Source organism: Periophthalmus magnuspinnatus, chromosome 13, assembly GCF_009829125.3.
Source record: "Periophthalmus magnuspinnatus isolate fPerMag1 chromosome 13, fPerMag1.2.pri, whole genome shotgun sequence".
NCBI classification, from domain to species: domain Eukaryota; kingdom Metazoa; phylum Chordata; class Actinopteri; order Gobiiformes; family Gobiidae; genus Periophthalmus; species Periophthalmus magnuspinnatus.
The window spans coordinates 18,739,513-18,764,619 of record NC_047138.1 but is presented as its reverse complement, the minus strand read 5'-3'; the positions used below and the strand labels follow the sequence as shown (position 1 = coordinate 18,764,619).

The following is a 25,107-nucleotide window of genomic DNA, read 5'->3' as shown; positions in this document are numbered from 1 at the left end:
GTTTTTACCTTTTCACACAATTCTTTGTAAACCCTAGAAATGGTTGTGCGTGAAAATCCCAGTAACTGAGCAGATTGTGAAATACTCAGACCGGCCTGTCTGGCACCAACAACCATGCCACGCTCAAAATTGCTTAAATCACCTTTCTTTCCCATTCTGACATTCAGTTTGGAGTTCAGGAGATTGTCTTGACCAGGACCACACCCCTAAATGCATCGAAGCAACTGCCATGTGATTGGTTGATTAGATAATTGCATTAAGGAGAAATTGAACAGGTGTTCCTAATAATCCTTTAGGTGAGTGTATATGGTGATATTTCATCATGCAATTTAGTATACAGAACACAGTACTCTGATTGGTCCATGTAACAGAATACTTTACAAAATACATCTTAATGCAGTATTCAGTATTCTGTAACTAAATAAAGTATTCTTCCATCAGTCCATGTAGTATACATGTATACACTAGGGAACCTGTCTAGTGGAAGACACACCAACCTGCCTGTCTCTGTGGAGATACTTTTTTTCCTGAAATGTTCCCCAGATATAGACAAACTGTATATATCTCCATGGAAACAGGTCAAGTTACAGGTCAGATCTGTGAAGATGTGACCCCCGCTCACTGTAAGAATGCAAAATGTATACGTTTATGTCATATTGTGGTACATTTCAGGGAAAGCAAAAACATCCATGGAGACAAGCAGGTGACTGACCCTCCGTCTGAGAAGTGACATAGTGCAGCTTTAATAGTGTTGGATGAATAGAAATAGAATGGGTTTATAATATTGTGTTAGAACCATAAGGCTGTGATGAACTGTGATGATTGTGTGTGGTGGACTTATTTGAGTGCACAGCTTATTGTGCTGTTAAAGAATGCATCATCAAACCCTTTTGTTCTGAGTCACTATCAGCAGCTGCTCTCCCAGTTTACTGTGGATCTAAACTGTGAAGTTAGTCCCATTCCACATTCATTAATAGTAGCAGAAGTTGAAAAAGTACTTGAAAATATACTTGAAAAACTACAGCTAATGAACCAAATTTCTACAATAACTGCTAATACAAGTTGAACTATTGCTATTGCTTATTCTGCTATTACCACATTTCTTCTACTATCACTACTATCCATCTACTGTGGGTCTGTAAGGACACAATAACAGCAGTGTAGAACCATCAACCTACCGCCACCCATGTCCTGCCAATACTGCCAAAATATCACTAGAAATGTGACATATTGCTCCTTCTACTAGCAACTGCTCACTATAAATACACTTGTTTTTGTTTGAAGAATACACCAGGAAAAGCCAAACAGTATGAGTGGAAGGAGTTGTTATTAGCTCTAAGGGACTGTGTCGTGAACACAAAGCAGATAAACCCGTCTGCCAAGGGAGCCATTCAAACCAGAGCCGCCACTCTAGATTCTACATTCATTTCATTTTTTCATCACACCCAAAACCATAGATTCTGCTGAGTCAGTTCACCTCCAATTATTCCATTTTCCGGTTTACTTTTCAAATGGGTAGAATTTTATACATCCAGTCTAATTTTAAAGAGGGAGTATTATACAAAATCGAGTTTTATGAGGTTTCTACCATGTTATAACGTTTCCTCATCAAAAACATGCCTGAAGACGTTTTAGATGTCATCTGTGCATGTTTGACTAATCTAGCAATCTCTGCCAGGCTCTATTTGAACCCTCCATATGATTAATAGTAGCTGTCTATCCAATGCTCCGCCCACAAGCTTACGTCGCCCATGCTCCCACATGATAATTCTCCATAAATAAGCAAAAACATGATACAAAACTGTACACAGCAACTTGACAAACCTGATGTGATGTGCAGTAGTTTCAATAGAAGTAGAAGTCATAGTAACATGCCCCTTTTTAATACCCCATAGAAGTAAAACACCCCCTCTTTAATACCCCATAGAAGTAAAATACCCCTCTTTAAATAACTCATATATATGCCTTGTGGCTTTAATTCCCTTTAAATATGCTTTTGGTCAGGTTGAGATCAGTATTTCACATTTTCTTCTTAAAATATATTTTATAAACATCACCTCCATTTCTATTGAGATATTTAGATGTTGCAGCTCCCTCTGTTGTCAGCAATGACAATAAGCAATGGTGAATGCTATGCGAATAGAGCCATGGGTTTTTTGTGAACACATTTTGACTGTAGAATAAGTCCAGTTATGGTTTATTATCTTAAAAACTGTAGGAGGATTACAGATTTTTACCTATGCCTCACAGTCCTGGCAAAATGGCGAACAGAGCATTTTTACTGTTAATACAACCCCAGGTATGTTTTTGACGAGGGGACAACAGTATAACATGGTTAAGAGGGTTAATACATTTTCATCTCCTCACTCTCCCCCTTAAATAAGAAAAAAGAAACATGTGAAGTGAAGTGTACTGGATACATATACAGGAGGCAAAAAGTATTTGAACACCCTGTGATTTTGCAAGTTCTCCCACTTAGAAATCATGGAGGGGTCTGAAATTTTCATTTTAGGTGCATGTCCACTGTGAGAGATATAATCTAAAAAAAATCTGGAAATCACATTGTATGATTTTTTAAAAATAATTTATTTGTATGTTACTGCTGCAAATAAGTATTTGAACACCTGTCTATCAGCTAGAATTCTGACTGTCATGACTGTCAATCTCCCTCGGACTGGGGCTCTATGCAAGATCTCACCTTGTGGGGTCTCAATAATCCTAAGAAAGGTGAGGAATCAACCCAGAACTACACGGGAGGAGCTGGCCAATGACCTGAAAAGAGCTGGGACCACCGTTTCCAAGGTTACTGTTAGTAATACACTAAGAAAAATAATGCATGGCACGGAAGGTTCCCCTGCTTAAACCAGCACATGTCCAGGCCCATCTTAAGTTTGCCAATGACCATTTGGATCATCCATAGGAGTCATGGGAGAAAGTCATGTGGTCAGATGAGACCAAAATAGAACTTTTTGGTCTTAATTCCACTCGCCGTGTTTGGAGGAAGAAGAACGATGAGTACCATCCAAAGAACACCATCCCTACTGTGAAGCGTGGGGGTGGTAGCATCATGCTTTGGGGCTGTTTTTCTGCACATGGGACAGGACGACTGCACTGTATTAAGGAGAGGATGACTGGAACCATGTATTTTGAGATTTTGGGGAACAACTTCCCTCAGTTAGAGCATTGAAGATGGGTCGTGGCTGGGTCTTCCAACATGACAATGACCCGAAGCACACAGCCAGGATAACCAAGGCTCCATAAGAAGCATATCGAGGTTCTGGAGTGGCCTAGCCAGTCTCAGACCTAAACCCAATAGAAAATCTTTGGAGGGAGCTCAAACTCCATGTTTCCCAGTGACATCACAGAAACCTGACTGATCTAGAGAAGATCTGTGTGGAGGAGTGGGCCAAAATCCCTCCTGCAGTGTGTGCAAACCTAGTGAAAAACTACAGGAAATGTTTGACCTCTGTAATTGCAAATTAACAAAGGCTACTGTACCAAGTATTAACATTGATTTTCTCAGGTGTTCAAATACTTATTTGCAGCAGTAACATACAAATAAATTATTTTAAAAAAATCATACAATGTGATTTCCAGATTTTTTTTTTGGATTATGTCTCTCACAGTGGACACCTAAGATGAATATTTCAGAACCCTCCATAATTTCTAAGTGGGAGAACTTGCAAAATCACAGGCTGTTCAAATATTTATTTGCCTCACTGTGTACTCACTTTTTGTGTTCATTAATCTGCTCGAAATAAATAAATACATAATATGAAAAATGAAAGTGTGAGTCAAAAAGTCAATTTTGCATAAAGTATTGATTTAACATGGTCAGTCGCTTCTTGTGTTCCCTGTTATCCTGCTATTCCTGAATGAACTTCGTGTCCATACCTTTTTTCTATTGGCTTTTCTCAACACTGACCAGCAGGTGTCTGTGTATTTTGTCCACTCCAACATGTTTTGAAAGGCCAGTTGTGATTACGCCTGAATGGGTACCATATTGACTTTGCAACAGGAACTTCATCCCACAGTACTACTTAATCTGGGGCAGCATCCAATAAATGATGAGGGATGTCAAAATGAATCCATTTTGAAACGAACATATTAAAGCATTCTACTGAACAAGAACACGGCTGATAACAGTCCTGATGTGGATGCTCTCTGAGGAACCAGGCACAGCATCTGTCTACCAATATTATCCACATATTACTCACATGATGCACTGTTCATTATAGAGTAAAGCTGTCCTGATCTATACATGTGTAACACATTAAGTCTGTAGGGTTTACAGGCCAAAACAGATGTCATTTGAAATGGGAAGTAGAGAGTGGGGCGAGACCTTCTGCTTTGTTGAGACAAGCCCAGTGCCTGGCATACTGAGCCCATGTGAAATGTGTTAGTTATATAATGTTTCCTAATCGAATCCTCACCAAATTCACATATTTCCATATCAGCAGTGCTCAGTGTGGGGGATGCTTTTGCAGTCAGAGAGAGTGAAATGGGACTCTGCAATCAGAGGAGGGTTATCAGCAGAAGTACAGCTGTGATGTATGTTGTGGGATTTCTAGGCAGTTTTTCAGATGCTGTTGAGTGGGTTTGGTCACTGAAACCTGCTTCTAGAACAGTGGTTCTTAAACTGGGTTCGATCGAACCCTAGGGGTTCGATGAGTCAGTCTCAGGGGTTCGGTGGAGGTCAAGACACACATCTGACTCATATGATTAGCGGACTGCGAGCGTCTCCAGACGTTGGCCCAATTCAACAAATGCACCCTTTGATGTGTCTATCGAAGTACCTGCCCAACGTAAATGAGCCATTTAAACGGCATAAAAACATAAAACGACATAAAAACAAAGAAAAGGAACAGACTTTGCTGTGAAAATGACCTGAGAGTGGCACTTGCCAAGGTGAAGCCACGCGTTTCTGACCTGGTCTCTCAAACGCAACAGCAGAAGTCACACTGATTTGCAGTAAATATTCATTAGCGCAGGGGTCGGCAACCCACGGCTCCGGAGCCGCATGCGGCTCTTTCATCCTTATACTGCAGCTCTGCGTGGCTTGGGAAAATAAATTTCAAGTATTTAATTGAAGTGTATTTTATTTGTGTTAGTTCTTTTTTATTGTAGTTTAAATTGGAAGATTATTGTGATCTTGAAATATTAAAATACAATATATTTACAATGTATTTTCTTATTTTTCGTTGATCAAAATAAGCGTCACACTCGCGGAACAATGTTAAAAACAAACACTGCTCACGCCTCACAGACACAGACACAGCTGACAGTCCTGCGTAAAGACACAGCCCTGATTTTCAGACGCTGTGCGCACAGGGGTCAGCAGCAGGTGGATCTTCACCGATGTAAAACTGTCGCCCGTCCCTCTTGACGCGCTAATAAGCTTGTCCGTAGATGTATAATGAAAATCCTGAGAGGAAATCGCCACAGAAATCTATTTGATGTGGTGACACGCACTGTTCCCTCCAAGCTGCGCAATTGCGCACTGCTAACACGGTCTCCGCACACAGAAAATCTGTGCTGAGCACAAAAAAGTCGAACCGGAGTTGAAAATAAAATAAACACACAACAATTCATTCTGCGCTATTTTTCAGTGTGAGTCAGTGAGTGTGACCAGTGACGAGCTGCTCCGGCCAATTATGTGATTCACATACGTATTTGCGCATCTTATCAATGTCATTGACAGGCGTCCTCATGTTCCGCTCCCAGTGTTTTAGCCGATGTGACCGATGTGGTGTGAAGACTCGCTGATGATTCTAAGGCTGTGTCCCAATTCGCCAAATGCACCCTTTGAAGGGTCCCTTCAAAGTACACTTCAAAGTGTAGTTTGAAGGTTCCGGTCGAGAATCTACCCTCCTCAGTGTAGCCGCCATCTTGCTGAAGTGGGACAGGCCTACACCACGGACTGCACTTCCACCACTGTCTTTGAGCGTACGATACGTACATTACGTACGTTATTTTTAATGATTTATTGTTTAATAGAAGAAAAGTCAAGATGTCATCGTCACAGCCATTTCTTTCTGTTTAGATTGAATATGAATAGGCAAATATAACGTTTGAGGTGATTTTTTTCTCAATTGTAGCTACTTCATAACTTAAACAAAATATAACTTGTGAAAGCGTAATAACATAGACAGAGGTAACACTATAATTTTGACATTCATAGTCTATAAACCACAGAACACTGATTAGTTGTACATATAGTGGGATATTGCAGTTTAATCGTTCGGTATTTTGGCCAGTGGCTACACCACTTTAATAACAGTAGAGGGCACTGTTTCCCTTCTATGCCCTGCCAGTTCTTTTCATCTGATTATTATAAGGTATTTTCTAGCAGTGCAGCGCTACATCAAGCTAGTGTCTTGATTTACTAACACGAAAGTAAATGACATGTGCCCACGAGGGGCACAGACGTATGGAATGTACCGGAACACATGAAGATTTTGTGCATGTCTCAGGACTCTATTCTGTCCTTTCCTCAGAGTCCGTTGCTTCATTGTTCACATTACCTTTGTGGAACTCATTAAACCTTCTGACTTTATGTTTCAGTCTCTTGGTCTTTGACGCGTACAATAGAAACAAACATTCTTACATTATTCTTATTGCAGTAATAATTTTTAATGATAATAATGTCTTCTTATTGTCTAGCGATAACTGCACATTCCATTATTCCATGTAACTCCCCTCCTTTTTAATCATCAAACACACTGTACAGATCTTTATTCAGATTTAACAGTTTCATGTCGCACTGATGAGGTAAACCAGTACAAACATTTGAACGTGTATTGCGCAACGGACTCCATTTTCTTCTCTTTTTTGCGCAGCCGCGGTGCATGATGGGATATAGAAGTGCGTGAAGTGTGCACGGATGCACGATTCGGTTACGTCCGATCTCCATGGAAACGGTGCAAAGGGAAGGGCAGGTTTGTCGGCCACATTCAATAGGGTGCGTTGAAATGGGACAGCCCTTGTCGCACCGGAAATTACGTAACTGCCCTTCGATGCACACTTCGAATGGTGATTCTAAGGCCAGTTTGGCGAATTGGGACACGGCCTAAGAAGTGCTGTTGAACCCCTTAACCTTCCGACGGCCCGCCCTCGGGCAAAGATCCGCGTGTAATTGCGTAATTTTACGCATTGTTTTGTAGTAGTTTTGCATATTAAACATGACAAAACGGACAAAAGAAAGGAAGTACGCGACCGAGGACACTGTGGATGTTTGTACAAGTTAAACTAGAGGCATCTCGGATCCGGAGCGGTTCGTGGAACCGAGTGAAGATCTCATGGTGGACTCAGGAGCAGAGGACCTTATGATTTGATGGACTGGATGCTGTTCCTGATCGGTAAGCGTGGTTTATACTGCTATTGACTTAATTGTGGGTCAAATGTGTATTATGTGTAATTATTAGCATTAACCCCCCCGACCACCACCAATCATCACGCACACACCACTTGGGTGAAGTGTCTTGCCTAAGGACACAATGACAGAAGTTGGTCCGAGTGGGACTCGATCCTCCAACCTCTGTCACAGAATGACTGTCACACTCTCACATGTACAGTGTATTATTAGTTTCCGGTGTGTGTTTGTTTACATTTTGAAGTGTGTGTGTTTTTTCACTGTTTGCAGTGTGCGGTTTGTAAATATATATTTATTTTGACCCATACCACTTGTTTTGAATATATTTTATATACAAATACACATTATATATTTTCTTTTGATATGGTATGTAAATGTACAGTAATAGAGCAGCTTGGTGTGCAGATACAGATTCCTCTCAGTGTGTATTGGTCATTGATACTGTCACTAGTTTATGACTTGTAAAAATCAAATGATCGTGTCATATACTGAAAAAGAGTTACCGGACTGTCTCCCAGACCACAGTAGGACAATCTCACTCAGTGCACAGCAAAAGCTTCACACAATGGCTTATACTCATAATACAAGTCAGAGCTTTATCATAAAAATGTTATGTGTGTTTTCAACATTGGAGTTTACAGTTGGCTTGGTTTGCTTGGAAGCTCATGTTTTGCCATAGTTAAAATAAAATATTTATACTTCCAATAGCATTAATATACTACACAGGTCATGAGCAAGATTTTTGTCATTTTCATTGTATAAGTGGCTAAAGCACTTAATTAAAAGTCTTATAACAGAAATGTAAATGTGGTAATTTGATTCTTTTAATAAACCATTTAACTTGGATGGATGCGATGCAGCATGACCACAGTGCGCACGTCTGATGTTGCTCACAGTGGTCCATGGGACCGCTCAGGGAGTTTGTGTGTTTGCTCAGACTTGTGAAAAATAAGAGGGAACATTGTACATAAGGGAAAAAATTTAAATAATTTCAGTGTGGTAGTATTAAAAAAGGTCATGTCTTTGTAAAAAGGTATGTATGTAATTTGTTGTGAGTTCATGCATTATTATTTTGCATTATTGGTTTTATTCTTTGAACACAGTGATGTTAATGTACGATTCATTTTGTGCACCAGTAAAACATACATGTCTTGAATTTGAATTTGAATAAAAATAATTATATATATATATATATATATATATATATATATATATATATATATATATATATATATATATATATATATATATATATATATATAATTATTTTTATTTATTTATTTTTTTCAATAAACTAGGGTTCGGTGAATGTGCATATGAAACCGGTGGGGTTCAGTACCTCCAACAAGGTTAAGAACCACTATTCTAGAAATACTGACCTTAAAACAAAGTACAGGGCTGCAGCAAGAACATGCCACAGCCGCCATGTATCCATGAGGGCTGTGGCCCTTTTATCGTTTAGACGATTAATCGGTCAGGATGAAACAATAACATCAATTATCGTGACAAAAAGGTAAGACAGTAATCGTTTGTGTGACATTTTATATAAGAGAATCGCCAACAGAGATCATGACCATCATTAGGCCTGTCATGATTATCATTGTATCAACTCATTGTTCCGCATATGAAAGATGGAACTATATTTTTTTTGGGGTCAATATTTTTTGTGTTACTTTTTTCTACTTTTACTACTACGAGATATTTTTGGTTATTTTTTGCCTATATAATAAGATTTAAGCTGGAACGGTTTGAATAAACTATGATACTCCTATGATTCATTATAGAAGTTCCATGTTTAAACATGGAACTTATTCATATTCATTCGTAATATTAAAATTATAATTATTCATATCCAGAACATTTTTTTAACTGTCAGCAACTTTAATCATTATTGTGATATAATAATTGCAGTTATTTTGGCTATGATAATCGTGACACCACATTTCCTCACCACATATTGCCCCATGTCTATTAATTGGTCACTAGTGTCACCCAAAAACAGTATTAATCAACTTCCCCCAGCGAGGGATTCAGCAGCACAAGGATTCATTACAAGCGTCACTTCCCCCAGGGCCCTTGTCACAAGCCTTGGACCTGTCTGTGATAGCCCCAGCTGAGGTTTCAGTCCCAGCAGCACCCCCATCACCTCCCCTGCCCACAGACCAGCCCTGGGTCCCTTTTGCTACATCTACTCCCTCTAGGGACTCTTCACTCTCCTTTTCCTCCCCACCTTCACCCTTCCCAACAATCTAGAATGTCTCATTAGCTCAGGAATTAAGATGGCTCCCCGTACCCCTTACAAAACTATGTGTGTTTCACCATCAAAGGCCCCCCACCTATCCCCTCTCGTATTTCACCCAAACTCCCCCTTGCTCTGCCTCCTTGGCCCTCACCTGGTCCCTCACCCACACTCCCCCCTTCCCTGCTTTCCCCCAGTGCTGTTATCACCAAGGGCTAGGACACACAGGGCCTCTGCTGTCTCAGGACATACAGTCATGATGAAGATAATGTCATGCTGAGGCCCTGTGATGGAGCTATATCTGTAGTTACGTAGACTGATTAATATAATGGTTCTTTTTAACAAGAGTCACTTTTATATGTTATTGGGAATGTTAAACAGGCATCTATTGTTCAGCTTGTTTTAGACTAATATCTATGGGGAGAAATTTTGATTATAGGAGGCCTCCATAATCTTCTCTATTAATGAGTGATTTTGTGTTCTGTTAAAGTGTGTTTAAAACAGCTACCACTTTGATATTTGATTTTTGAAAAAAAAATAATAATAAAATAATAGAAAGGCTTATACAGAGTTGTTAGAACATTTAAGTGTTGAATTTGTTTTCATATTTTCATATTGTTGAACAGTATGTTGTAAGGTTGCACATATAGCTTATTTGTAACTAAATCAAACTGTTTACTGAATACTACTGCCCTGAGAATGCTGCAAATGAATTGCCCTCTGGGATCAATAACGTTTTCTGAATCTGAATCTGAATCTTTTTTATTCTTCAAATGGCAAATATTTGCTAGCAGGCTCATCATAATAATATAGCTATTGAAGTTATGATTCTGTATCATTACAACCCCCTTCGAGGGATACTTCTAATTTCCATTGATTTATTGTCCCCCCTTCCCAGACCGACCTGAGAGTTTCGCCCCAGCCCTAACACCACACCCTACACCTTAACAACACTAAACCCTGCTACAAACCTACACACCCTCCAGCACACTCTGCTCCTCCTCCTTCTGCTCCTCCACTCAGCTCCGTGCTCCAGGTTGTGGACCATTGAAGACAGATCCCTCTGTGTCCAGCCCCTACTCTCTAGAACACACTATCTCCACACTAACTGCTGAAACCACTGATCAATGCAAATCATTTCTCAAAACATTTCTGTTTAAACTGGCCCTTAACCCCACCTGAGCACTCCCACGTGTGTGTGGGGGTGTGTGTGTGTGTGTGTGTGTGTGTGGGGGGGGGGGGGGGGGGGGGGGTGGGTGTGGGGGTGGGGGTGTAAGTGTGACTGTGTTCTGTGTGTTATTGTGAAGCACTTTGGGTCTCTTGAAAAGTGCTATATAAATGGAAGGTATTATTATAATTATGATTATTATTACAAGTGTGCATGGTATGTAACATGCACCCACAGTTTAAAAATGTTCCTTCTTCCGTGTATGTTGGTTCCACAGTTGGTTGGTGGTGAGTTCAACCTGGACTCAAACTTCCTCATTCAGGATGTGGAGAGGTTGTGCTGCATGGTGGAACTTCTGGGTCACTGTAACGTCACATGCCAGGCTGAGATCTGGAGCATGTTCACAGAGATCCTCCGAAAGAGTCTGAGGAACCTCCAGATCTGCTCCGAGGTGGGCCTCCTCCGAATGGTGCTGCTCGCCATCAGCTCTGTGGACCGCAAGGTTGCAGGTACAGCTCATTAAAAGACAAGATGATGATGATGATGATGATGATGATGATGATTATGATTATTATTATTATTATTATTATTATTATTATTATTATTGTTGTTGTTGTTGTTGTGAAATAATGAAATATTTGTTTTTTATTTCTTAATTACATCATTATAGGTAACATTAGGGAGGCATCCTGCTCTTTCAGAACAGATACCGATACTTTCAGCATATGCTCGTAACTTACACTTGACCGTTTCATCAAAGCTGATCCTAAAATAACTGATTATTTTCACATAATAACCTGATATTATTTAGGCCCTTTACAGAGTATAGTTTCCATTATACCTCATTGATGCCAGTAGGATGAAGTTAATACTCTATTCAAGAACACCAATTTCCTGTCTTTAATATATAATACTGTCCCAGAGTCCAGTTTTAGTGCTAAACAGTATCAGTTGGTATTGGTGCATCCACACTAAAAGAACTGGATCATTTTATTTGACATAAGCAGTGATTAATATTACATTGACAGTCACGGGTAACTCTGTATATGACCTCGTAAGAAACAGCCCTTTGGAGCTCCTTATTTCTATTGCATTATATCACACTTTTTAGACTTTTTAGCTCAACAATCTTGTCTGTTTATGTCTCTGCCCCCATACTGTGCTGTAGTACTCAGAGCAAACTAAATCCTGTCCATTGATAAGCAGGATTCTCTTCTTCTCATTTGTTGCTGCACAATATAAGCAAACTCTTTGAATCAGACTTATTCTGCAACAAGGACTTTTAAGAGCTTTTATTTTCATAACTGTTCCCCTTCTCACTGAACCTCTGAAATTGTATTTGGAGTGATTCATGTTTGAGTGATCTTTATTCTCTTGTATACAAGACACTATTTTGCCGTTCAACTCCCGTTTTCATGTCCACCGGTAGACGCCCACTGTGACTGGCACTTCCTTCTCCAGTTCTATTTTCTTAATGAGTGATACTCGTAGGATTTAGCAGCATGATGTGCAGCTATCCATAGGTGGTAAAGGGGCAGGGGGGGATCGGCTCCCATCAGATTCTGCTTGTTTTAGATCAATAGTCCATCCATCCATCCATTTTCTTCCGCTTATCCGGGGCCGGGTCGCGGGGGCAGCAGTCTAAGCAGGGACTCCCAGACTTCCCTTACCCCGGACACGTCCTCCAGCTCCTCCGGTGGGACCCCACGGCGTTCCCAGGCCAGCCGAGAGACATAGTCCCTCCAGCGTGTCCTGGGTCTTCCCTGGGGCCTCCTCCCGGTGGGACATGCCCGGAACACCTCCCTAGGGAGGCGTCCAGGAGGCATCCTGAGCAGATGCCCGAGCCACCTCAGCTGGTTCCTCTCAACGTGTAGGAGCAGCGGCTCTACTCCGAGCTCCTCCCGTGTGACCGAGCTCCTCACCCTATCCCTAAGGGTGCGCCCGGCCACTCTGCGGAGGAAACCCATTTCAGCCGCTTGTATCCGCGATCTTGTCCTTTCGGTCATTACCCAAAGCTCATGACCATAGGTGAGGGTAGGAACGTAGATTGACCGGTAAATCGAGAGCTTCGCCTTCCGGCTCAGCTCCTTCTTTACCACAACGGACCGATACAGCGACCGCATCACTGCAGACGCTGCACCGATCCACCTGTCAATCTCCCGCTCCATCCTTCCCTCACTCGTGAACAAGACCCCGAGATACTTGAACTCCTCCACTTGGGGCAGAGACTCACCACCCACCCGGAGAGAGCAAACCACCTTTTTCCGGTCGAGAACCATGGCCTCGGATTTGGAGGAGCTGATTCTCATCCCAGCCGCTTCACACGCGGCTGCAATCCGCCCCAGTGCCTGCTGCAGGTCCTGGCTCGAAGAAGCCATCAGGACAACATCATCTGCAAACAGCAGAGATGAAATCCTGTGGTTCCCAAACCAGGCCCCCTCCGGCCCCTGGCTGCGCCTAGAAATTCTGTCCATAAATATAATGAACAGAACCGGTGACAAAGGGCAGCCCTGGCGGAGTCCAACATGCACCGGGAACAGGTCTGACTTACTGCCGGCAATGCGAACACAGCTCCTGCTCCGGTCATACAGGGACCGGACAGCCCTTAGCAAAGAGCCCCGGACCCCATACTCCCAGAGCACCCCCCAAAGGACACCACGAGGGACACGGACGAATGCCTTCTCCAGATCCACAAAACACATGTGGACTGGTTGGGCAAACTCCCATGAGCCCTCAAGGACCCGATGAAGAGTATAGAGCTGGTCCAGTGTTCCACGACCAGGACGAAAACCACACTGCTCCTCCTGAATCCGAGGTTCGACTATCGGTCGGATTCTCCTCTCCAGTACCCTGGAATAGACCTTACCGGGAAGGCTGAGGAGTGTGATTCCCCTGTAATTGGAACACACCCTCCGGTCCCCCTTCTTATACAGAGGGACCACCACCCCGGTCTGCCATCCCACAGGTACTGTCCCCGACCGCCACGCGATGTTGCAGAGACGTGTCAGCCAAGACAGCCCCACAACATCCAGAGACTTGAGGTACTCAGGACGGATCTCGTCCACCCCCGGAGCCTTGCCACCGAGGAGCTTGCCAACCACCTCAGTGACTTCAGCCAGGGTGATGGACGAGTCCGCCTCTGGGTCCCCAGTTTCTGCTTCCTCCTCGGAAGACGTGACAGTGGGATTGAGGAGATCCTCAAAGTATTCCTTCCACCGCCCGACAACATCCCCAGTCGAGGTCAGCAGCTCTCCACCCGCACTGTAAACAGTGTTGGTGAAGCACTGCTTCCCCCTCCTGAGGCGTCGGACGGTTTGCCAGAATCTCTTTTAGGCCGTCCGATAGTCCTTCTCCATGGCCTCCCCGAACTCCTCCCAACCCCGAGTTTTTGCCTCTGTGACCACCCGAGCCGCGGCACGCTTGGCCCGCCGGTACTCATCAGCTGCCTCAGGAGTCCCACGAGCCAACATGGCTCGATAGGACTCCTTCTTCAGCTTGACGGCATCCCTTACTTCCGGTGTCCACCACCGGGTTCGGGGATTGCCGCCGCGACAAGCACCACAGACAGCTACGAGCAGCCGCATCGCCAATAGAGGTGGAGAACATGGCCCACTCGGAGTCTATGTCTCCAACCTCCCCCGGGATCAGGGAGAAGCTCTCCCGGAGGTGGGAGTTGAAGACCCCTCTGACAGAGGGCTCCGCCAGACGTTCCCAGCAGACCCTCACAATGCGCTTGGGCCTGCCAGGTCTGTCCGGCTTCCTCCTCCGCCAGCGGATCCAACTCACCACCAGGTGGTGATCAGTTGACAGCTCAGCCCCTCTCTTCACCCGAGTGTCCAAGACACGCGGTCGGAGGTCAGATGACACGACAACAAAGTCGATCATCGACCTCCGACCTAGAGTGTCCTGGTGCCACGTGCACCGATGGACACCCTTGTGCTCGAACATGGTGTTTGTTATGGACAAGCTGTGACTAGTACAGAAGTCCAATAACAAAACACCGCTCGTGTTCAGATCGGGGAGGCCGTTCCTCCCAATCACGCCCCTCCAAGTGTCACTGTCGTTACCCACATGGGCGTTGAAGTCCCCCAGGAGAACAACGGAGTCCCTGGTTGGTGCACTGTCTAGTACCCCTCCCAGGGACTCCAAGAAGGCCGGGTACTCTGCACTGCTGTTTGGTCCGTAGGCCGACACAACAGTGAGAGACCTGTCCCCGACCCGAAGGCGCAGGGACGCGACCCTCTTGTTCACCGGAGTGAACCCCAACACGCAGCGGCTGAGCTGTGGGGCAATGAGCAAGCCCACACCAGCTCGCCGCCGCTCCCCGCGAGCAACGCCAGAGAAATGGAGAGTCCAACCCCTCTCAACAAGTTGGGTTCCAGAGCCCGAGCTGTGCGTGGAGGTGAGGCCGACTATATCTAGCCGGTAACACTCAACCTCCCGCACAAGCTCAGGCTCCTTCCCCCCCAGCGAGGTGACGTTCCACGTCCCCAGAGCTAGTCTCCATGTCCGGAGATCCGGTCGTCGAGGTCCCCGCCTTCGACTGCCGCCCGGATCTCTTTGCACCCGCCCCGCATGGCTCCTCCCGTAGGTGGTGGGTCCACGGGAGGATGGCCCCACGTCGTTCCTTCGGGCTGGGCCCGACCGGGCCCCGTGGGGAAAGGCCCGGCCACCAGGCGCTCGCTGGTGAGCACCCACCCCAGGCCTGGCTCCAGGGTGGGGCCCCGGTAACGCCAGTCCGGGCGACGTAACTGGCCTTGATCTTCTTCTTTCCATGGGGGGCTTCTGAACCGCTCTTAGTCAGACCCGTCTCCCAGGACCTGTTTGCCATGGGTGACCCTACCAGGGGCATGAAGCCCCCGACAACATAGCTCCCAGGATCATTCGGGTGCTCAAACCCCTCCACCACATTAAGGTGGCGGTTCGGGGAGGGGTAGATCAATATTGCTATTTAAAATGTTCAAAATATACTATAGTGAAAAGCACAACCATCTTTAAATGGTTATTACAGATGGATGAGTGGTTTACTAATAACAGGAAGTACAGGAACACGGAGATCAAAAATAAATAACACAAGTAGTTTTTTTCTTGTGCCCACAACCTGTCTGAGAGATTGTGCTGATTTCTCTTGTTGCAAAGCTAATTTTGCCTCATTAATGAACAAAAAGATTCCAGGTACATTGAAAGGCGTTACTGGGGTCATAATGATTCAAGTACACGGGCACTAGATTAATCATCATATCCACCCAAGACATTGAGTATTTGAAAGAGCCTGTGTATGTTTCTATAGTAATGTCTCGCTCGTGATGAACTCATAACAATCGAATAATCTTTTGAAGATTCATACTTTGTCACACCCTTTGGTAGAGTTTAGATTCTTCAGATATTCAGGGAATGAACAAGCATTTATAAAAGGCCTAGCCCCACAAAAGGTTTTTAAAAATGCAACTATAGTTTCAATTCAAGTTTATTTCTGTAGCATATTTAAAACAACTCTAGCTGTCCAAAGTGCTTCACATTCCTGATCCAACCTTTATGGCTTAATTGTTTACTTGTAAGCACTCTTTAGGGCGGGGCAGTATGGGAATATGTACTGCCCGTATTCTGTATATATAGGGACATAGCTAACCTGCTAGCCGCCGTGATCCAAACAGGCTCCATCGATTCCAGCACCAGTTCACTTTACATTGAAAAATTGTCATCCTCTCTCAGTAACTGCTGCAGTGAGCCTTGTCATTTTGGTCTTAAAATTTGGTATTAACCCGTTCTACATGATCCTGATATTTTTATTTTGCTATTGTGTCAGTAAATCAAGATATGAACATTAATAAAAGACAAGTCAGCCGCCTTCTTTCCCCGAGGTTGCTCCTGCTAGCATTAGCTATGGGTTTGATTGACAGAGTTGCTAAGTGCTCAATCTGTGCTAAACCAGCGGTATGGGCAAGAAGGGGTGTTACCTTCAACAGCCTGGCTTCAGATTGGCTCTTTGGTTGCTTTGATACTTGTGGTCACAACTCGGCTCTAAATTGGTCCCTATAACTGCTAGCCTTGGTGACCTTCTTTTGACTGGAGCAGAACACTGTGGGTGACATTACACTCATTCAGTCGACTTCTTTATACAGTCTATGGTCATATCGCACAGCCTTAACTGTTCTGCTGTACTTGACAATTTCATATAATACTTATAAAACAGCATAATAACTTGTATTAGCTTTGTTTCAGTTTGCAGAGAGAAAAAAAACCTTGGAACCCACTTGTGGCCCTTGTGGACCTTGGCACCGAATTGCATTATGTTATAGTGACATAGTTTTACAAACAGCTTGATTTTTATTGCACTGTTTGTTGTCATTAATTTATGTCTAACTATAGAAGGAACACGTGCATGCACACACACTGCAAGAACTGTGTTTGCAGTTTTTCTTACTAAAACTGCACTGTTCAAAGCCAAAATTGTGTGGTCAAGTACTGCCATGCATTCTTTTGATTTTAGGAAAGTAACTACTGAATACCACCAAATGAAAGAGTAACCAGAATACAGTTATTCAAAATTAGTATGTATTTTCAGTACATGTGTTCAGTTACTTGTAACACTGTGTAAATATGAGAACCAAGCCATGGGTTTTGAACAGTGATGAGGAAGGGGGCGTGTTCTGGTGAGAGAGGAGTTTTATGCCTCTGAAGCCCCTTCCCTTCTTTCATGCACACAGCAGCTGTAGCCTCCTCTACCACAGAGTTTTCCAGAGCTGTCTCCAGAGCTACAGATCACGTAAGTAAATTGCTTAGACTTTCTAATGTCAGCCCTCATATGCTCATGACACCCATTTTTGACACTAGGCTGGAAAGAAGGGTTAGTTCTCTTTATAAGTTCTTACTTAGGCATGCTACTTAGCATTAGCATGCTCTGAGGCTAGCATGAATAGTGCAGCTAGCTCTGCTGTGTGGAGGCTGTCATTTCCTGATTCGGCCCATTTTGATTCATTTAACACATTAGAATGTGTTAATTATTTGCTCTGTCCTCTATAGTCCCAAGTCTGACTCAGTTTAAATGTACTGAGTCAGACTTGGGACATGACAAAATTGGACTATTTAAAAAATATATTAAACTGCAAATGTGATATTTACATATAAAGACCTATGTCACAAACATTTTTCATCTATGTCATAATGTTGTTTCCTTATCACAAACATACCTGGAGTTGTGTTTGTTTTCATTCAGACATGTTCAACACCAGTGCTGGACAGTATCTAGTTACAAAATAAGGGATTACTGTTATCAAATTATTTTTTTTAGTAATGCAGTAATGTTACTAGTTATGATTGAAAATGTAGTAATTAGATTATAGTTACTTGCCCTAGTAACTTTTAGTTACTTTTGCCTGCCAAAAATGTGCATAATCCACAGAACTGTGTGTTAAACAGTAAAGCTGGTTCATGGAGGACTCAAGCGCCCCCTCCATTTGAAGAAAGGCTGTGTGTGAAGAAAATTAAAGGCCATGTGAAGAATTAGCCATATGTTTTCTTTTTTTAAAGTAACTTGTAGTAATCAGTAATAAAATTACTTGTGAAATAAAGTAATCAGAGTAGTAATTAGATTACTTTTAGAAAGAGTAATCAGTAGTCAGTAATCACTTTTACAAAGTCATCTGACCAACACTGTTTAACACCCAAACCAGTTTAAGCTGAATGCTTCTCTCAAACTGAAAACACTCTGGTCCACCCTGCATTTTGAGCTTTGAGTAATCCTATTAATCCATCTTCATCTCCATTTATGTGTGAATGAAACAGCTCCAGGTATGCTTTTGGGGGAGATTCCAGTCCAACATGACTAAAAGCTCCGATGATCAGAGTTGGGCAGTGTCAAAAGCAGCAGAAGTGTGTCTGTGTATGTAATTAAACATATGGTAATTGTAAACAAATTACCATATGTTTATGTATATACTCTATCAAGTGACGAAATGTGTTATAAATACAAATACGTTTCTACTGCCACTTTAAACCATGTTGTATGGTAAATTTTGCTGCGCGCATTTGCTCTGGACTTTTGTAAATGCCAGTGGATCATTACCTGCTGTTATACCACGCGCAGTGAGAATGCCACTGGCTAACTGTTGTGTGTTAACTCTGCATAACCACAAATACTGTAGTTCCAGCAGCAGTTAAATCGTATTCTATATCAGTGCTCTGCGACTAAACAAATGCTCAACTGCTCTGAGTAGAATGTAGGGACTAGCTTAATTTAAAACACTAAAATAACTACGTAAAGCCCTGGTTTTATAGTAGAGTGAATTAAGACAAAGTTTGATTATATCTATTACATTTGAACCACTCCTCTTTTTTATCTTCTGCAGAGAGCCGAGTTGGTCTCCTGAACCAACACCATGGCTGCTACCCCCATGCACAGCATTGAACCTCTCCAAGCCAGCACCATGTCACCTTCACCTAAGCACTATGAGTGTGACCAGTGTGGAAAGGCCTTGTCTACAGCACACTCCCTTCAAGGGCACATGAGGATCCACACTGGTGAGCGGCCTTACAGCTGTGACCAGTGTGGGAAAGCCTTCAGACAGGAGTCTGGTTTAATAGAGCACCAGAGCATCCACAGTGGACTGAAACCTTTCAAATGTGATCAATGTGGGAAGTGCTTCAGAAACAAGAAGTTAATGACAGATCACCAGCGTCTGCACAATGATGACCGGCCTTACAAATGTGACCAGTGTGATAAGTCTTATAAACAGTCCCAGCATCTATCAGTTCACTACCAAACCCACACAGGAGACAAACTGTTCACCTGTGACTTCTGTCTGAAGATTTTTAAAACTCCACGTGAAATGGCAATGCACAGATGGACTCACACTAGAGAAGAGACCGCCTACAGATGTGACCAGTGTGGCAAGAGCTTTTCTCAGACCAGTGCTTTGAAACGCCACATGAACATCCACACTCGAGATCAAAAGTACACCTGTGAGGAGTGTGGGAAAGCATTTAATGACAAAAGCACGCTCAGGACCCATATGAGAATCCACACTGGAGTGAAGCCTTTTGAGTGTGACCAGTGTGGGAAGAAGTTTAGCATCAAACGCTCACTCCGAAGTCACCAGCAATGTCACAGCCTTTAAAACCTGAAAATACGTCTTTATTCATGTCCAAATTCACAAGGAGGCGACCCCTGACTGTTGGGAGGGTGGCGGGGCCTTTTCAGACTTGTATTGACCTTATTCACTATCCACTTTCTTTGTGGTGGAACTTCGGTTAAGTAGGAATCCCATTCAATTCAATTGAGAATTTGAGAAAAGTTTTGCATTTAAAATCTGATATAAAGTAGTGCTGGTTTGTATAAAATGCTCTATGTTCATGTCTTCCACAAGTTAACACTGCACTGATTCTCTTAGGCTTTAAAACGTCTTTGTGGTTTAAATAGAACTTATTTACCGTCAAGATCAGCAGCCCCATGCAAAATAAGACAACTGCCGAATGACGATGGCAGTGCCCACGAAAACGTCTGGAATAAGTTGAATATTCTAGAGAGGCACATGACCAGCCACAAACTGAGGGCCATATAAATGTGTGCCCAGCAGGTGGAAGTCTTTGAGTCTGCCACTGTTGCCAATGGGACGTGCCTAAAACTAGAGAAAGAATATTAATTTTTTTTTTTTTGGTAAAAAAAAAAGTGTGTTATTTCTATTGTTGATGACCTTTTAACATGCTTGACTACCTTTGCGTTGGCATTTTATGTTTTAGAACTTTAAAAAATGGCTATCTTTTGACAGCAGACTCCTTGTTTCTACTATATTTCTACAATAGTGACAACTGAGGCTGCGTCGGCATCTACTGGATGCAGAGAGAATTACATTTTAAAGTTTTGTTTCTGAGGTCAGAGATAATTTTTGGGCACAGATTTTTTTTCAGCTGGGTCAGCTCAGTTTTGGTCTGCAAGCATTACCTGTTTGAAAATGTCCTGTTTTATCACCAAGAACAAATACCAGGCAGGCCTTTGATTTTCAGTGATGTGTTTGAGTGATATGTTCTTTTGCACACAATAAAACCCACATTGACAATGAAACAGAGACATGCTCATTTTTAGATAAGCTCAGATCTCAGTTAATACTACAGACTTTTGTGTCTTGTATTTAGTTTGCTGTAAAACCTCATATATAGAGAGTTGTGCAGCTTACTGATTTATCTACAATAGAGTCCACTCCACTATTTCTATAGCATATTTCATAAAAGCAATGCAATACAAGGGTAAAATAACATTATCAGGACATAAGAAGGTTTGAATATTACATATGTTTGATTTTATGTTTTGATTATGTTATGATTTTTTGTCTTTTTTCCATTTTTGTTATGTATTATCTATATATTATATATAATAATAGTTTGTCCTAGGCATGTTAGATTAATATAGATTAATCTCCCCAATTTATCTTAACACAGCAATTGTTGAAATTTTAAATATCTTGGCATTTATATTTGAATGTACAGTCCAGCCAGGCTAGCACTTACTATGGGGAGAAAAAAAAGAAAAAAAAAAAAAAACTCTAGGCATTGGGTGTGTTCTGGTGGGGGAGGAGTTCAGTTCCTCAGAGGCCCCTCCCCTCCTCATGCACACAGCAGCAGTAGACAAGCACAAATCCCACAAAACACACAAGACAATTCACAGACCACACATGTGTGACGAGTGTGTTAAGCCCTTTAGAGTGAGCACACAGGTGGATGGCTGTACAGGTGTGGAGAGTGTGGCAAAGGCCTGACCTCATGGAAGAACCTCAAAACGTCCATGATGTTTCACCAACACATAAACAGTGATGAGCTTCTAAACAAGTGTGACCAGTGTGACAAGATCTCAGGTCACTGAGCCCATGCAGGACTCAGGTCACACACCTGCGAGGATGTGCCAAACTGTGGGGAAAACTGGCCAGAAGATGTGGCCATTCTAATTGTTTAATTATGAGGGCCTAAATCCCTTTACTGGAGTACTGAAATCAAAATACACAAAAACACTGAAACAAAAAAATACTTAAACCAATTCTCTGCTGCACATGGTCCAGACACATGTAAGTGTGGCCATGGCTGAGAGCTAGAGCTGTGCACATTGCCTGCTGAGTAATGAGGAAATTAAACTTGATGAAGTGCTTTAAAAAAAATGTGGATTTCAGACACGTTTTGCATTATCTTGTAAAAGAGAAGTTAATCCAATATGAAATCATTGCAGGAGGGCAAACCACCTTTTTTCCGGTCGAGAACCATGGCCTCGGATTTGGAGGAGCTGATTCTCATCCCAGCCACTTCACACTCGGCTGCAAACCGCCCCAGTGCCTGCTGTAGGTCCTGGCTCGATGAAGCCATCAGGACAACATCATCCACAAATAGCAGAGATGAAATCCTGTGGTTCCCGGACCAGACCCCCTCCGACCCCTGGCTGCGCCTAGAAATTCTGTCCATAAATATAATGAACAGAACCGGTGACAAAGGGCAGCCCTGGCGGAGTGCAACATGCACCGGGAACAGGTCTGACTTACTGCCGGCAATGCGAACACAGCTCCTGTTCCGGTCATACAGGGACCGGACAGCCCTTAGCAAAGGGCCCCGGACCCTATACTTCTGGAGCACCCCCAAAGGACACCACGAGGGACACGGTCGAATGCCTTCTCCAGATTCACAAAACACATGTGGACTGGTTGGGCAAACTCCCATGAGCCCTCGAGGACTCGATGGAGAACATAGAGCTGGTCCAGTGTTCCACGACCAGGACGAAAACCACACTGTTCCTCCTGAATCCGAGGTTCGACTATCGGTCAGATTCTCCTCTCCAGTACCCTGGAATAGACCTCACTGGGAAGGCTGAGGAGTGTGAATCCCCTGTAATTGGAACACACCCTCCGGTCCCCCTTCTTATACAGAGGGACCACCACCCCGGTCTGCCATTCCAGTGGTACTGTCCCCGACCGCCACGCGATGTTGCAGAGAGGTGTCAGCCAAGACAGTCCCACAACATCCAGAGACTTGAGGTACTCGGGACGGATCTCGTCGCCACTGAGGAGCTTGCTAACCACCTCGGTGACTTCAGCCAGAGTGATGGACGAGTCCGCCTCCGGGTCCCCAGTCCCTGCTTCCTCCTCGGAAGACATGACAGGGGGATTGAGGAGATCCTCAACGTATTCCTTCCACCGCCCGACAACATCCCCAGTCGAGGTCAGCAGCTCTCCACCCGCACTGTAAACAGTGTTGGTGAAGCACTGCTTCCCCCTCCTGAGACGTCGGACAGTTTGCCAGATTTTCTTTGAGGCCGTCCGATAGTCCTCCTCCATGGCCTCCCCGAACTCCTCCCAACCCCGATTATTATTATTATAAGGCCCGAGCCTGGGACTCTGTCCCGGCGAGGGACTCATTAAAACCGCGTCCGGAGCATGGAAAATGGCAAAAATCAAGTAGTAAACATGCCCCGACATGTTTCAAAACATGTGTGTCAAAAATTAGAACTCAACGAGCCCTAATTGTCACAAAAGACCCCGAGAAAAAATAATGAAAGACAACTCAGTAGCGCCCCCTCAAACTTTGATTTTCATGGGGCCAATGGGAGTCCGACTCGGAAAAAAGTCAACGTAAAAATCAGAAACTCACAGCAAAAAATAGTACATGTCGAGACATGACAAAAATTATATTATGGCCCCGCCCTAAAATCTACAGCCATATTGGATCAAACCCGGGAATGACAAAAGTGCACACCCTCACATTCAGGACATTTTCTGGCACAGTTTTAATCACAAACACTTCAAATTTGGTCAAATCCCACTAAACCCCTGTGTGATTCAAGATTATCAATTACATTTTGATTAGGACTTTGGGTGTGGTCAGGGTGAATTTTCAACAAAATCGCAATTTTTGGAATATTTCAAAAAAAATTTCTCTTTCACACATTTTTTGTTGGGAAAACGCTAATACAGCGCTTACGCACATTTGTGAGCTGAACGCAATGATATGCAAATCAAGTTGCTCTGTCACAAAATGGCTCTCTAGCGCTCTCTTGAAATTTCATTTTCAAAAATTCGTAGAAGACAAGCGCTTTGTCGTGGACGTGTGAAAAAATTCACAGGGGCCTTATTTGTGATGGGGCACAATGTGAGAAAGTCACATGACTGTAGCTGTTATGGTTTAGGAGAAAAATAATGGGTGGAAAAAAATTTCCATTATTATTATTAGGCCCGAGCCTGGGACTCCGTCCCGGCGAGGGACTCATTAAAACCGCGTCCGGAGCATGGAAAATGGCAAAAATGAGCTCTAATTGTCACAAAAGATGGCGAGAAAAAATAATGAAAGACGACTCGTTAGCGCCACCTCAAACTTTGATTTTCATGGGGCCAATGGGAGCCCGACTCGGAAAAAAGTCAACGTAAAAATCTGAAACTCACATCAAAAAATAGTACATGTCGAGACATGACAAAAATGATATTATGGCCCCGCCCTAAAATCTACAGGAAGTCGGCCATATTGGATCAAACCCAGGAATCACAAAAGTGCACACCCTCACAGTCAGGACATTTTCTCGCACAGTTTTCATCACAAACACTTCAAATTTGGCCAAATCCCTCTAAACACATGTGTGATTAAAGATTATCAATTACATTTTGATTATGACTTTGGGTGTGGTCAGGGTGAATTTTCAACAAAATCGCAAATTTTGGAAAATAAAAAAAAAAAATTTCTCTTTCACACATTTTTTGTTGGGAAAACGCTAATACAGCGTTTACGCACATTTGTGAGCTGAACGCAATGATATGCAAGTCAAGGCACTCTCTCACAAAATGGCTCTCTAGCGCCCTCTTCAAATTTCATTTTCAAAAATTCGTAGAACACAATCGAATTGTCGAGGACCTGTGAAAAAATTCACAGGGGCCTTATTTGTGATGGGGCACAATGTGAGAAAGTCACATGACTGTAGCTGTTATGGTTTAGGAGAAAAATAATGGGTGGAAAATGCGTTTCCATTATTATTTTTCGTATTATTTTGGTCGCGACTTTGAATCCACTTTTGACCCCCTGAACGTTAACGAAAAGTCAATTTTATTGGACCCAAAATTCAAGGTCGGTGAAAAATTTATTATTTTGATGTTCAAAAAAATTAATGTATCCAAATGACTCAATAGCGCCACCTCAAATTTTGAAATACATTACGGCAAGAGAAAAATTATATTATGACCCCACCCTAAACCCTACAGGAAGTCGGCCATTGTGGGCGGAACCCCATTTTTTCAAAATTTTACCTCTCACATTTGGATTTTTTGCGCCTTGGATTTTAATTCAAGAAACTTGCAAATTGGTGAATGAACT

General features: G+C 43.1%; 2 protein-coding genes across 2 annotated transcripts in view; both read left to right on the top strand.

Moving 5' to 3' along the window:
* LOC117379826 (neurobeachin-like) overlaps positions 1 to 25,107 on the top strand; it is a 398,145-nt gene that overhangs the window by 60,680 nt on the left and 312,358 nt on the right. Inside the window, 1 exon segment of the mRNA XM_055226208.1 lies at positions 11,057 to 11,288. Within this exon segment, the coding sequence (XP_055082183.1) occupies positions 11,057 to 11,288 (232 nt within the window).
* LOC129456726 (zinc finger protein 239-like) lies at positions 17,472 to 20,836 on the top strand. The gene is made up of 2 exons (XM_055225916.1): positions 17,472 to 17,545; positions 19,128 to 20,836. Exon 2 carries the CDS (start codon positions 19,158 to 19,160, stop codon positions 19,893 to 19,895), a length of 738 nt encoding a protein of 245 aa, XP_055081891.1. The 5' UTR covers positions 17,472 to 17,545; positions 19,128 to 19,157; the 3' UTR covers positions 19,896 to 20,836.